This window comes from Kryptolebias marmoratus, linkage group LG14, assembly GCF_001649575.2.
Source record: "Kryptolebias marmoratus isolate JLee-2015 linkage group LG14, ASM164957v2, whole genome shotgun sequence".
Lineage (NCBI taxonomy): Eukaryota > Metazoa > Chordata > Actinopteri > Cyprinodontiformes > Rivulidae > Kryptolebias > Kryptolebias marmoratus.
Window position 1 is genome coordinate 16,595,183 of NC_051443.1, and position 14,441 is coordinate 16,609,623.

Consider the following 14,441-nt stretch of genomic DNA (forward strand, 5'->3'; position numbering starts at 1 on the left):
GACTGATGGGATGGAGGGGGTGGGGGTGGGGGGTTGGAGAGGGTTGCTTCAGTGAACTGAGTTTATTTGTCATGCTGATGTTCTGGTGTTTGGTAAAAACGGTGACTATTTTTTCTTACACTGTTGTTAATATTATTGCAGATGTAAATATGGAATTTTCGAAGAACTATTTTAATTAAAAGCATGACAAAATGATTGATGGCTTGTGGGTTTTTTCTCAAAATTATTATTATTGTTCTTATTATTAGGTAGCTCAGTGTTCTAAGAAGGGCGCGCGGGCGGTGATCCTGAAAAGCCGCGCATCTGTCTGATTTCCCTCCTTATTTTTATTTTCTGCATCATGTAGTTTTATTTGCAGCCGTTCCGTCTCTGCTCGCGGCCTCATTACGGCGGCGCGTTAACGAGGCCACGGTTCGGCGGCGCCGCGGCCCACCTGGTGCCTCCCCGCGCCGCGCCTCTGCCGCGCCGTGCCGCGTCTGCCGCGTCTGCCGCGCCGCGCGCTCCGCAGCTTCCTTATTTATTTCACAGACAGTTCTGAAGCAGGACGGCTACAAAGACCCAACGAGGCTGTAGGAAATGTGAAGGTTTTCATGTCAGGCCACAGGTTCTCATAGTGTGGGTCGGGTCGTGCGAGGCCAGCTGCAGGGTCATGAGATGATTTTCAGGAATATATTTATATAACACATTTTTTAAATGTCATAATTTGGCCATAATTACAAATACAATAAAATGAAATACAATGGATAAAAGTGCAATTTGGCCTTTTGTGTTTAATTTGTTATTGATACTAGCAAAGTTCAACAAGTTAAATGACTTCAGTTTATTATTATTATTATTGATGTTTCTGTTTTATTTTTTTAAGTGGGTCAGAAGTTGAAAAGTTTGGGAACTATTAATTCATACAATATGGCTTTTAGACATTTCTGTCAGACCTCAGCTGGTTGAGCTGGTTTTTGGAAATATATATTATCATAGAAGTTAAAATCTGAAATCATTTGGATTTAATGTCCACTGATAAACACATTTAATCAGAATATTGCCCAAGGCTTCTAAAATGTACTGCTACTGATTCGTCTTTTGTGACCAAATATTAAATTCGTTCATCTTTTGCTCGTTTTTCATTCTTTGTCTTTTTTTCCCCATTTCAGTTCATTTTAAAATCTCTCGCATCACTCATAGTAAGTTTTGTTTTAATCATTCACGACTGTGATTTAAAGAGGTTTTCAGGGTTTCTGCCCTGCGTGGAAATGAGCAGAGTTTCGTTTGTTCTTTGGTCTAATTGCGATGGAAACCTCTGCAGCAAATTTATGTCTAAGAATTGTGCCTATTTTGTCAATTCCACTCTTTTAAAAACGACACCCTCGTGTCCTTAAATTAAACCGGGCTTAAAGGATGGTCTTGACCTTAAAATCTTCAGCCAATCAGCATTTTTGTTTCGTTCAGCTCCACGCACCCAGAATAATAATAAACTTCAAGCATCGTAGCTTCGCCTCAACCCTTCGCTGTGACCTGCCCCACTCCAGATAACCATCCGGACACCCCTTCCCTCTCCAGACATGAAGAAACACAGATCTAAACCTGCATTCAGACATAGATGAGACTATTTTTAAAAATATATATCCTCAGCAGAGGACATGTGAGCCACAAACATTCTCATCCCAGGTCCTGAAAGAGTTAAAAAAGAAAGAACCCACCGCCCTGCTACGCACCAGTCGCAGCAGAAATAACTCCTCTCTCTGTGTCTCTCTCTCCGGGCCTATTAGTGAGGAGGTTTCGAGCCACAGTGCTTCTGGTAATGAGCCCGGCAGCACAATACAGGCAACGGGCCGGAACAGCTGAGGGCAGACAAAGCTGGCAGGACGGGGCGACTGGGACTCACTGCGTTTAACGCGGAGCCACATTAACACTGCGTCTGTTCGGGAGTCCATTGTAACGTGTGTGTCCGCGGACAACAGTGCGCGTTTGTGGGCCTGCGGCGGACAGGGCAATCATTACGGAGGACAAACCACACACACACACAAATCAAAAAGCAGTTTGAGGGGGGCCGGGAGAAAGTGCTGCCAAAAAGGCAACAGAGAAGTGTGTGGCAATCAGTGGGATGATGGGTCTGGGTTGTCCTGCACCAGTCATCTAGAAAGTTCCCCACTTAACTCCCTGCCAAACAGTTCAGCCCCACAAATAAGTGCTGCACAGGCTGGCAGAATGCGTCCGTCCAAACGAGCTGCGGGGGCCGAGTGCCTCTGTGTCGGGTTCAGGTGGGGTTTTTTGTTTCTTGGCCCTCGAGTCGACCCGGTTTGTGTTCATTTCTGGATGAAACGTGTCGGGTTATTTTAAAGCTTTTTGTTTCCGTCATACACTGATTAACTCCAGCAGATGAGCTTTTTCAGATCATCTCGCAGCAATTACAACTTCCCAAAGTTTGGAGCAGAACGTTTTCCTGCAGCTGGACAGGGGGAGAACTTCACCTGCACATCTGATCAGTTTTTAAGCTTTTATCTCATCCTTTCTTCACTGATGTTGCCCAGTGCTTCTGTTTGAGCCATTTCTTTAGCATTTTATATGATTGGCAACTACTGATTATCATGTTCACAACCCTAGTTAAAGCGTTAGCTAGCATTTCTCAGCAAGCACAAAGCCTAGCATGGTTGTGTTAAAGCACAGTATTTGAAAAGCTTGAATTTGATGGGGTGGTGCATTTAGGATCATCAAAACTGCTAAAGGTTATCCTGTAGGGAGCATAAATTTTAACAGCCAAGGAGAGGAACAACTGAATAAAGTGCCACCCAAACCAGCAAACGGGTTTTAGAATTTTGACTAAATCTATCGTCTAACTATGATGACCCTGAAAGATAATCACCCAAGAACTGATATATTTCTCTAAAGGCCACCAGTGTTTCCCTCCCAAAGTCAGAGAAGCACTGAGTCAGCAAGAGCTGTTGTTTTGTTAGGGTTTTAAAAAAAAAACCATGTCAAATATTCAAGCCAAATATTTCACAGAGTTAAAGTTTAATCCTCTCCTGATTGTTTCGTGTTCTCCCTGTGTTCTCCCTGTGTTCTCCCTGGGTACTCCGGTTTCCTCCCACCGACTAAAAACACGTTTTCATGTTCATGTGTTGGGAGTGAGAAGAGTTGTCTCGTGTGTCTCGGCGCGGCACAGAGCCGACACTGAGCAGCAGGTGAAGAAAACCGAAAACTCCAGACCAGATCAAAGAACCAGTCTTTGCCAATTATCACCTGACTTCTGGTACAAAGGCAACTTTTTCTTTTTTGCTGATTTTAGAAAACATCATCTACCATTGTTCATCAAGTTTAAAGCAAACCCCTCTGAGTATCATGGAACGACTGCACTTTTAATTATAACACTTAATGAATCAAAGGCTCTGATGGAGTTCATGCAAGGTGTGTTTTTTTAATTATTTATAGCCTTAGCATGACTTACTTTTTGCTGATTTTTTATTTTTATTTTTGCATCCAGTTACAAAAGAAAGACACAAAAGAGTGTTTTCAGTTCTCAAAGGAGAACACACACCCGTCAGCTGATTAACCTTTCACACACCAGACACATTTTTTTTGTTTTGCCTAAAGAAAACAAAATTGTTTCAGGCTTAAAAAAAGAACATTTTTTAAATATATTACATAGAAAGTTGGGCTTTAAGGGGAAGAAATAGTAATAATTTTATATTTCATCTGAGCCAGGACTTAGAGGATGCCAGATTTTTTATTAAAATTGTAAAATAAAATACTTCATTTGACACGTTTTTTCCATCAGATACTTTTGGGTATTTTGTTACGTATCATTCATGTTCATGTTGCATTCCTTTAGGAGGACGTGCAGACAGTTATAGCTCTCTTTGAGTTCTAAGTTGTGAGGTTTTATTTCACAACATCTTCACAAAATCTTCTCTTTTCCATTTTTTCTTTTTTCTTTTTTGGAGGCATCACCGTATCAGACAACATGAATCTAAAACACCCCAGTCGTGGACCCAACAAACAAAAAAAAAAGGCCCGGGAACCTCCGAGCGAACTTCAAAATGACGGCGCCGTCCTCAAATTTCAAGAAAGCCATCTAATCTCAGCACAGAGGCAGCAGAAAACAAATGTGCCAGTCAAACAGAGCAAAGTGGTCAAACAGAGGGTGTTTCTGTGCACGGGCAGGTGCCCTATTAAACAACACACAGAGCCTGGAGGCAGGAAGCTACTGTTGACTGGAAGACATCAAGAACAGCGCACCTCTCAAAGCACACACACACACACACAAAGGTGGATAACATCTTCCAGGTATCAGGTACCGCCCTGAAGGAAAGAGTTGACCTGCAGAGGTTCAGGGAGTCAAACACACAACCGACAAACACCTTATTTAACTTCAGACAGACGTACAGATCCGACTGATTCATCGGCTGCGCGCTGCAGAGTAAAGATCGTAGAAATGTCCGAAGGTCTGAACGAAATCTGGGAGCTGAAACAGGTTCCCGTATCAGCCGAGGCGAGATTGGAGGAGATTAAACCTCAAACATTAACCCTCCGAGCTCTGGCTTTGAGGTCTCGTCCGATATGTTTGTCCTGCATCTGAAACGCCTCGAAGTCTGCGCCCGGAGAGACTGAGTGGTCCGAGATGTGTGTGTGTGTGTGTGTGTGTGTGAAGAGGGAGAAAAGAGGGCAAGAAGAGGTCATGCATCGAAATGCCCTCGAGCAAACCTTAACTCCTCTCAAAAGGCTCCTTTAACTTGCAAAAAGCAAACATTTCTAAGGAGCCACTCTTGTTTCAGTGGACTCTGTCAGAGGGGGCGACCATAAGAGAAGCTATGCTAAAGAGAGCAGGAAATGTGTTTCTTCTTTACTGCCTTTGATTTATTTTGAATCAAAGAGATATAAATAAAAAACAACTTTGGAGGGAAATGTCAGATCTAGACTATTCTTGAACCATCTCTGACGATCCCAGCTGTCGATTTTTATGTTTCTACAGTGTTTTATGCACATTTGATAAGTTTAAAAAAAAAAAAAACCTTCACTTCCAGGTTTCAAGAGAATACTTTGAGCTGAAACATAACCAAAGTGTGCGGAGGTTTGGCTCTGCACTCTGTTTTCTGGGGAAATTAGAGAGAAAACTGTAAGTCCTGCAGCCGTGAGAGACACGTCGGGTGAAAGAAGACTAAAATACCCACATTTTGATGTATTGTTTGTATCTGTACTCAGAGGAGTTACGGGAGTAAGAAGAGTTTGTTTGCAAAACATCTGATGATTTCAGACATTTCAGAGGTTGGTGTGCGACATCAACTGTCTGTTGATCATTCTGTGGAAAAATCTGTAAAAATCGTAAAACTTAAACTGCATTTGTGTCAAAACTGTAAAAGATATTAAAATGACAGTTCAGACATGTAAAGTCCAACTTTCTGTGACCAGTTCAAGCTTTAAATGATGTTTCTACTGCGACGTACGCCTGGGCTATAAAGCTACAAAGAGGGCTGGGTTTTCTTTTGTGTTTCGCCAAAATCCCGTTGATCTCCAGTTATTTTCTCACATTTTTTTTAAATTTTGTCTATATTCTGCGACACATCTCTACCAAAAGTCATAGCCGCTCATTGACTGTTTGCAGGAAAATTACAGGAAGGTTTGAAATGCTGGCTGAGAGCAAGAGAGGAGGAAAGTGTCGTTCGTGTCTTTTGAAGAGGCGAGCGGAGCCCGAGCGGAGCCCTAGCGGCGAAAAACAAAACTCGTGAAAAGTTCACAGAGAGGTTTCAAGGACCCTGGACTGGGAAAGACACTTCACATCAGCAGCCGGCAGTCAAGAGCGGAAAAAAAGGAAGACAAAGGAGAGCGATGGGGGTGACACCAAGGACAAGACTTTTTCTTTTTTTTTCCAAGAGACAGTGGGAGAAATCAAGTGTTAATGAGGATAAAAGATGAAAAGTAGTAAGTAGAGCGTGTAAAGGCGTCAGAGGCAGACTGAGAATGAGTTCAGGAAATAGGCCAACAGATCAACATGAGTGTTTTTTCAGCACGTTTTGGATTAGCATGCTGTGTTTTCAGGTGTTTTTTCTGTGATCATGGAGGGAGAGTTTTAGAGGAATGGGCAAAAAGCTAAAAAAGAGATAGGGAAAAAGAAGTGACCTGGATCTGTTTTGGAGCCTCCTGCAACTCTCTGCCTTTTTAATTACCCACCCAGGCCTGACCGAGTCGCACAGCGCTCCAGAATGGAGCAACGCAGGTGGAACAAAAACAGGCTGGCTCTTCGGGAGAGACGCCCTCTGAACCCAGCGGCGAACGCAGCCCCGGTCATTACTGCTCGGTGGAGAGGAGGAGAGCGGTGGCACTCCACCAGACGTGAGACCACCACCGCTGCCGAGGTCGCGCTCCGCAGGCCAAGTGAGGAGAGGCTCTTCTCCGGGGCTCCTCTGTGACGTCAGCGAATTCAGACCGTGGCCTGAATATTTCAGCTGGATCGCAAAGAAAACAAGGAACGCTGAAAGAACAGTTGCCTCTCCATGTAACTTTTTTTTTGAGGTTCGTCAAAATGGCGCCGCCACCCCCACCTGCCTTCCTGAAGGTGCAGCGACGGCCCCGGGGCCCCTGTCACTCATGTGGCCAATCAGTTATCCTCATCTGCAGAATCTGACTTTATCTTAATGAGCTGTTGTCCTCCCTGTGAACGAATGCAGGATATTTCCTTTAACATGCTAACTAACTCTTCCTGATGTCCAAAGGGGGACAAAGCTACACTTACCAGACAAGGAAGGAGGTTATTCAGGTCCGCCTGTCCTCTGTCTCGATTCAGTTTCAACATCAGGCATCTCGATCACCAAGTCGGGGTAAAAGATGTCAAAATACGACCAACTGGACGCAATTATTTACAGGAAGAATCACACAGGGGCTGTTCTGTTTCCAACAGTTGGTCTAAATCTAAAGTTTTAAAAGCGAGTCCAAGTTTTCAAGGACAAGTTAGACCAGAGCGTCAAGTTCTTGTTTCAGTTGGTTTATTTTAGAGGAAAATCCTTCATTTGAGTAAAACTTTTAACAGGAATATTAACTTTATGAACGTTCAAAAGAAGCTGACACGATACGAAAAACAGACAAATAAAGAAAGTGCAACTTGAAAAACTAAAACTGACTTTCCGAGATGTGCTGTTCTACAGCGCCCTCCTGTGGGTAATGTTTTTGAGGCACATTCAGGCCCAAATGTAAAACGTTGCAATGTCTGGACGACAGCATTTTAAGTAATAAAAAAAACGACCTAAATATTCCAACAAAACGAATAAATTAGGTCCCGACTTTTTAGACCACTCAACAAATAAACTGTGGTCTCACCTCCACCCTGAGAAAATCTGACAGCTGTGGTTTGTTTTTGTAAAAGTGCACAAAATAAAGATTTCAAGAAAACTTCCTTTGGAGGTTTTCACTTGGGTCTTTCGAGTTTTCTTCTTTCACGAACTAAAACTGTATAAATATACTATTTCAGAGTCCACAAACTGCTCGTCTTATCTCAGACTTCTTTGTTCCATCGAGGGACGATCCTTCTGCGATAAGTCCGTCGCTCGGATATGTTGCGCTTGACTTTTACCACCGGAGTCGCCATGTCCAGCTCCAGAGACGGGCTGGAGTAGGACTTCTTCAGCCCTCCTTCGTCCTCCTGCCCGTCCACGACGGAGTCGGCGCACGTGGCTCTGTCGAACAGGGTCAGGTTGGCGCTGCTCAACGCGCCGCTGTCCGTCTTCTTCATGGCGTTCCAGGTCTCCAGCATCTGGATGTAGATCTCGTAGCGACACTTCTGCGAGCGAACAACAAACAACAGACACTGCGTCACCCGCGGGCCTTCACGCAATCGCGTTTAAACGCCCCGCTCTCATCGCAGCCTCAGTACCTCGTATTGTAGGTACTCAGTCCTGAAGCGACGCTCCTCCAGATCCTTGGCTTTGGCCTTCTTGGCATCCGGGACGTTCTGCTGCTGGTTCGACAGGTCGGCTTGAAAAGACTCCAGCATTCCTGTGTGAAACTGCAGCTGACGTTCCTGCACACACAGTAAGAGTTTCAGACAGTGACAAAAAAAAAGACTGGAGAAGCAAAAAGATTTTAAACAATTTTACTTTGTTTTATGACCCTTTTTTCCCCATCTGTAACAAAAATCCAGACAAAATCTAACCAGAAACTTTAAAACTAAGCACAAATCTGTTTTTAAAGGCCAAACTATAAGTGTACAGATTTTACAGGAGCCTGTTTGACAACATCTGGTCCCACTTTATAAAGAAAAGAAACAAAATCTAAAAGCTGAGGTAGGAAAAGGTTTTAAAAATGGCTGATCTGATACAAAAAAGCCTGCCGCCTCACTGACAAAAACCCTTTAGGAACACCTCTAAAGAAGGAATAAACACGTAGATGTATAAGAACATGGGTAACTGTGTACCAGGCTGAAAGCGGACTGCGAGCAGGGGAGGATCGGCCTGAAAAATCTCCTCTGAGAGCCGACCGCGGCGGCAAACGGAGGCGATGAGCGAAGAGCCGAAACCAGGTTAATACGGCTGATCCAGGAGTTCATCTCTGACTTGGATCTGAGGGGTAAAAAACACAAGCAGATGCTCTTACCCCAACAGCTGAAGTCGACCAACACGAACACACTCCTGATTTATCGCAACTTACGAGGCTTGAAAGAAAAACACCCTCCAGTCGGCCGTCTGCAGGCGGAAGACGTGGGGCCTCTTGGTGTAGTCGGAGGCCTGCTCAGCCAGAGAGTGATGCACGCTCACCACCTCCTCACTCGTCATCTGATCCTTGTAATAATCATTCTGACACACACAAAATGAAATGAAAAGCTGTATTCTGATTAGCGGACTACATGAGCTGAGTTACTGACCTTCTGTAGGTAAAGGACCATTCCCTTCAACACTCCATAAAACATCTTCCAGCCTCTTTTCCCCCAAGGAGCTGCACACACAGAACCATCCAGCAGGTTAAAATGACATTTAAATCCTTGTTACTGACATCGTCAGAACCTGACAAATAATTATCCAAATACACGTTACATCTGCAGATTCCTGCTGCATTATTAAAAGTCCCCCAAATTCTGTTTTTAAAACATGTCTTAATTTCTTCAACAGACAGGAGGGTGCAACCTTGTGCAAACCAAATGAGTGACTGCTGACACCTGTACGAACCACCGATTTGATAAATCCTCCTGAACTAATATTCTGTCTCACCTGCACGTTTTACCTAATCCATCACATTTTAGTTTTTACTTTCTAACAGTTTTAAAACAGTAACCTTGTTTTCAGAGAAACTTCAAACTTCCTAAGCGTTTCAAGCGAACGCTATATTTAGTGTTTTTTTTACACCTCGCCACTTTCGAAGGAAGTCTACGTTTATGTTGGTGCTGTTTTTTAACTAAACAGTTTTGCGTTGCTACGCCGTGCGGGCTGTTGCTGCTAAAAATATCAGCTTTTGTCTGTATAACCTGGCTCGTAGAGGCATTTTTCTATCTCATCTAACAACTACTTTTGCTTGGGGATTAAACCGGCCGAACTGAGTCAACGGCTGATAAGCAGCGGGACACGTTGAGCAGTTAAACAACAACGTGGTTGTTGTTCAGTCAGGAAAATGGCAACAAAGTGAATAAGTGTCTCCAGCGAAAGAGACGAGGTTGAAACCATTTCAAACAATGTCCAAAACTAACAAAAGGTTTTTCAGATGAAGTCGTTTTGAAGTTTCAGCTACATTTACAAGTGTTTCCTTTATCGGTGAGGGACACAAACATCATAGTTTCTTTCACCAATGTCTTTTTTTCAATTTAAAAGCCACACGGCAGTACATATCCTCCATTTCAGGCACCACAACAACGCCATATGTAGGAGCCATTATTGTAAGATGATGTGTAAGCCCCCCGTTGGGCCAGTAGGTGTCACTTTTGTCCTGTTTGGAAGTTTCTCTACAGGTGGTTAATTGTCCCTCAGCTGACAGGTGCTGCTGGCTGGAAGGGATAAAGAGTTTTGACTTTTGCTACAGCCTACTACCTTTTGTTTAGGCACAATATTTGGAACTTTATGGACTATAAATACATGCAGAAACGTGCCGGTGAGTAATAAATATTCTCTTCATGGGATAGAACATGCTTAGAGTTGCGTTTCCAAGACACAGGAAGTCAGTGTTAGCAGATTCATTTATAGAACACCTCAGTGGCTTTAAGTTTAGGCCTATTTAAGTAATCCTCAGGTTCCTCCAATATTAACGTCCTGATCAACACACAGCAACAAAAAAAGCCTTTGATGCAGCCTCCTGCATTGTTACGATGCGTTTGGGTCGTACTCACTGCGTTTGCCATTGATGTCAGCATGGAGCTTCCTCTGGAGGTGCCCCTCCTTGACCACGGAGGCCTTTTTGTCATGAGGGACATCCTGGAAGGGGTTTGCTTTTGAGCGAGGGGCATTTTCGCCCGCATCGTCCACCAGGTTCTTCAGCACCTCCTCGTCCCTTTAAAACACAAACCGGGGAGCGAGATGAGCCAGATCAAATGTCGAGGTTTGACAAGGCCGAGTCAGCATTCGCACTAATGTTTTCCTGGTTTTAGTTTTTCTGTGTGTGCTTTTTGTTTTCTAATCAAACTATTTCATAATATGACTTTTTTGAACTATTTAAAATATAGGACTATTTGCAAAAATGTCCTCGTTAAAAACACAATAAGATCTCTTCAGTTCCTTCAAAACATTGTTCTCCTTGAAATTTGCTTTAGCAAACTTGCTCTATTTTTGTCCTTTTTTTTCTCCATTTACAGTTTAGTGACTGTCCTCCAGTTTAGATCATTTTAGCTTTTGGTTACAGTTTTGCTAATCTTAGCTTTTGGCTACTATTTTCTTTTTTTTTGGCTTTTAGCTGTTTGCTACTGTTAGCTTTTAGTTACATTTTGATTAATTTTAGCTCCTGTTTTGCAAATTTTACCTTTTTAGCTATGGTTTCCTGCTTTTATATTCAGCTACTGTTCAGCTAATTTTAGCTTTTCAGTGTTCGGCTCATTTTAGCTTGGCTTCTGACTGCCTGAGCGCATTCTGATTGCTTCAGTTTTGACTATTTAAGTTTCAGCTTTGTCAACAAACTTCAGCAAAGTCACTCAACACTCAGCGTTCGTGCTGCATTTTCACAGACAACGCTGTTTTTTTTTCTTGTTCATGTAATGTTTTATGACGTTTCACTTACACGGCCCACTCCAGACGTTCACTCTTTATGGAGTTGTAAAGACTCTGCAGCACACGGAGAGAAAAAGGATGGAATCGTTTTTTAACAATCATGTTCAGACTTCCCTTTTAAAGTGTTTCACAAAAAGAACCGTGTGCCAGTTTTACCTTTAACAGGTCCTTGTTGAAGTTCCCCCCATCGTTCATCCCGTCCAGGTTGGACACGAACTTCGAGGACGACATTGCTTTTCCTACGATCTGTTAACACAACAGAACACACGAGTGTCTGAATGAAAACACTTAGCTGAACGACACAAAGTGGAAAAACAAAACGCGCAGCCTGACCTGCCCATGCAAGTCAGTGTTGAGAAGCATCACGGCGCATGCCAGAGCCAACACGGCACCTGAGGATATAAAAAATGAAAGTAAGAAAGACAGCAGCAATGACACATGTGAGCACCCGTCGTATTTGAGCCCTCACAGCTGTCTCTTTGACACGTCGGATAATCTGACTCACCTGGAGAGGAATAGGAGTCGGGGTTGCACTGATGGAAGCGGTTGGCGAAATGCTGCAGAACGCGTTCTCTCTCCTGAGACTCCCCGATCAGAAGCACCTCCTTCAGAAAAGACCTGAAGGCGAAAGACGGCATTTTAAAGAAGATGATGATGTGTCTTTATGAGAAATGCTCTTTACGTATATAGCTTCTCTGTAATTCTCACCTGAGGGCTTGATCCAGAGTTTGTCCGGTAAAGTCAAAAAACTTAAGGTATTCCTCTCCAACAGCGTGACTGAAGTCATTGCTGAAAAAAGGAAAAAAATGAATATTATGTGACAAAGGTTTTACTGAATGTGGTCTACACACGAGTATGGATCCAGTAAACTGTCCTCAAATTAAAGGACTGTGCTCATCATCTAAAAAAGTTGACAAATATTTTGAAAATGATTGTTGTTTTGATGAACGTTTCATCTAAAATGGAAGCAAAAGAGAATAAAATAATGAAACCAAAAAAAATTAAATCTTAAGCATAACAGCCAAGCATTTAGAAGTTACATTAACTACAACAACAATAAAAAAAAAGTCCAGAAAATTGCAGCATTTATGAAAAGAAAATAATTCTTTACATACATTGAAGCAATAATAATTATAATATTAACCCAAATAAAAAACATAGTCCTCTTCTAAGCTAATTTCCCAACCTGAAAACATAATTTCCACAACTGAACGAGTCAAATGAACAAACCGGGGTGAAAAAATAAGAGATCTGAAATAGGCTCATTTCCTCAGTTTCATTTAGTCTCAGGGTTGCTGAGTTACAGAACGCTCTCATTGTTGCTTCTACCATATCTGATGCAACAGAAGAGACAGCAGAAGAATAGCTACCACGGCTGTTTTATTCATAGTAGGTCGACGTGTCCTTTTGACCAAACATAACATCCTCTACACCCTTCGTTAATGACCCCAGGCTGCACACTGTGAGCTACAGCCTGGTCCGGAAACAATCTTATGTTGCTGGAAACAAACCAGATGATATGATGATGGTATTTACAAAAATGAAGCCTTTAACAGATGATACAGGGTTGTAATATCGAAAAAAGCTGTTTCTTTTTTTATCAGTACTGTAGTGGTGCTATATATGTAGTATGCTCTAACAAATGTTTTGATTTTATTCTAATAAACAAATTTGATCCTCAACCAGCTCTAATTTTCCGGTGCTCATTTTGTCATTCTGTGAAGACGGAAAAGAAATGGACTGGAAGTGTGTGCTTACTCTTTATCAAAGTGCGCCACCACGTCTGCTCGTTCCACGTTGTCCAGGTTAAAGAGCCGCTCGGCGAGTCTCCGGGCCTTCCCTCTGTCCACCTCACCTCCGTTCATGTAGGGCGCCTCTGTGTCCAAGGCTTTGAGTTGCTCTCCATTTGCTACAACTTTCTGAGCGTTCCCAGTGTCGGTCGGCCCAACATCTGCCGCCTGATCCAACACCACCTCCTCCTCCTCCCGTTCGCCCACCTGGTTTAACTCGGCCTCCTCTGTCTGCTGGATGACCTCGGCCTCAGGAGACTGCTCAGTGATGTCTGACTCATCTGTCTTCTCAGATAGCGCTGGATGAGATGACTGTTCATTCCGCTCTGACGGCCCTGTCTGGTCTTGCGGCTGTGCGATTTCGGCTTCGACACTAGCTGCCTGCTCCGGCTGATTAGGGTCCCCTGGCTGCTCTGAATCTTCAGATTGACAGGTTGACTGGTCAGTCTGTTCCATCTCCGGTGAATGGTCCAGGCCCTGTGACTGTCCTAACGGCTCAGAGTCCGTTGCTGGCGTTTCAGCCTCCTCCTGTTGCTCAGACTCAGAGTTTTCAGGCTGAGGGCTGTCCTGTGAAGCCATTTGCTCACACTCTTGATGCTCTAAACAAGTTGTCTCCCCGAGATCTTCAGTCACTTCTTCCGTCTCTGGCAAGTTTTCTATCTGCTTTGCATTTTCTTCCTCCTGTGCTGGAGCTTCTTCGTTGTCATTCACAGCCTCAGTCTGCTCAGGGTCCACGCTGTCATCCGCACCTTCACACATTTCTAGCTCCTCGGGCTGGACTGGGAGGTCTTCGTGCAACTGTGCCGGTATCCCAACATCCTTCTCCGCCACTGAGTGTATACTATCTTCCACGAGCTCGGGCTCCTGCAGATCTATCAGTTCATCTGTACATATGTTCAGTCCAGTGTTTTCGGGTTTTGGCTCTTCGGGTACCTCCCTAAAAAGTGTGGGTAAAATATACACTGGGGTTATTGTTTGAAAACAAAAGCACATAATGTTAGGAAATTGACATTAAAAAGCACTGTGAAGTAGGAAATACTGTCAATTCAAAACAGAAACTTAATCAGAAAAGCTTTTAAATCTAAGTTTTAAATCTAACTTGGGGATGCATTGATGGCTTTGCGGGTGACTTGACTGACCTGATCGGTGACCAGCATGTTTTTTTTTCTTCTTTTTATTCAGTCTGTCATTGCAGCATAGCTAAGTACAGGTGGTGGTCATAAAATTAGAATATCATGAAAAAGTAGATTGATTTCAGTAATTCCATTTAAAAAGTGAAACTTGTATATTATATTCATACATTACATACAAACTCATATATTTCAAATGTTTATATCGTTTAATTTTGATGATTACAAATGACAACAAATGAAAATCTCAAATTCATCATATCAGAAAATTAGAATATTACTGAAGACCAATAAAAACAAAGGATTTATAGAAATGTTGGCCAACTGAAAAGTATGAACATGAAAAGTATGAGCATGTA

General features: G+C 43.0%; 2 protein-coding genes across 3 annotated transcripts in view; one reads left to right on the forward strand and one right to left on the reverse strand.

Moving 5' to 3' along the window:
- Positions 1-6,949: 6,949 nt before the first annotated feature.
- Positions 6,950-14,441, reverse strand: part of LOC108247532 (PH and SEC7 domain-containing protein 4) — a 12,809-nt gene continuing 5,317 nt past the window's right edge. For both annotated transcript variants that reach the window (XM_017435732.3, XM_017435731.3), the window contains exons 5-16: positions 12,921-13,889; positions 11,871-11,951; positions 11,668-11,780; positions 11,496-11,554; positions 11,319-11,408; positions 11,173-11,216; positions 10,292-10,452; positions 8,843-8,913; positions 8,629-8,774; positions 8,396-8,540; positions 7,856-8,002; positions 6,950-7,762 (exon numbers count right to left, since the gene is read on the reverse strand). In XM_017435732.3, coding sequence (XP_017291221.1) covers positions 7,478-7,762; positions 7,856-8,002; positions 8,396-8,540; positions 8,629-8,774; positions 8,843-8,913; positions 10,292-10,452; positions 11,173-11,216; positions 11,319-11,408; positions 11,496-11,554; positions 11,668-11,780; positions 11,871-11,951; positions 12,921-13,889 — 2,311 coding nt within the window. In that variant the 3' untranslated portion in view covers positions 6,950-7,477. The remainder of the gene's footprint in view (positions 7,763-7,855; positions 8,003-8,395; positions 8,541-8,628; positions 8,775-8,842; positions 8,914-10,291; positions 10,453-11,172; positions 11,217-11,318; positions 11,409-11,495; positions 11,555-11,667; positions 11,781-11,870; positions 11,952-12,920; positions 13,890-14,441) is intronic.
- LOC108247548 (zinc finger protein 664) overlaps positions 9,949-14,441 on the forward strand; it is a 17,537-nt gene continuing 13,044 nt past the window's right edge. The window contains exon 1 of the mRNA XM_025010472.2: positions 9,949-10,056. Coding sequence (XP_024866240.1) covers positions 10,026-10,056 — 31 coding nt within the window. The 5' untranslated portion in view covers positions 9,949-10,025. The remainder of the gene's footprint in view (positions 10,057-14,441) is intronic.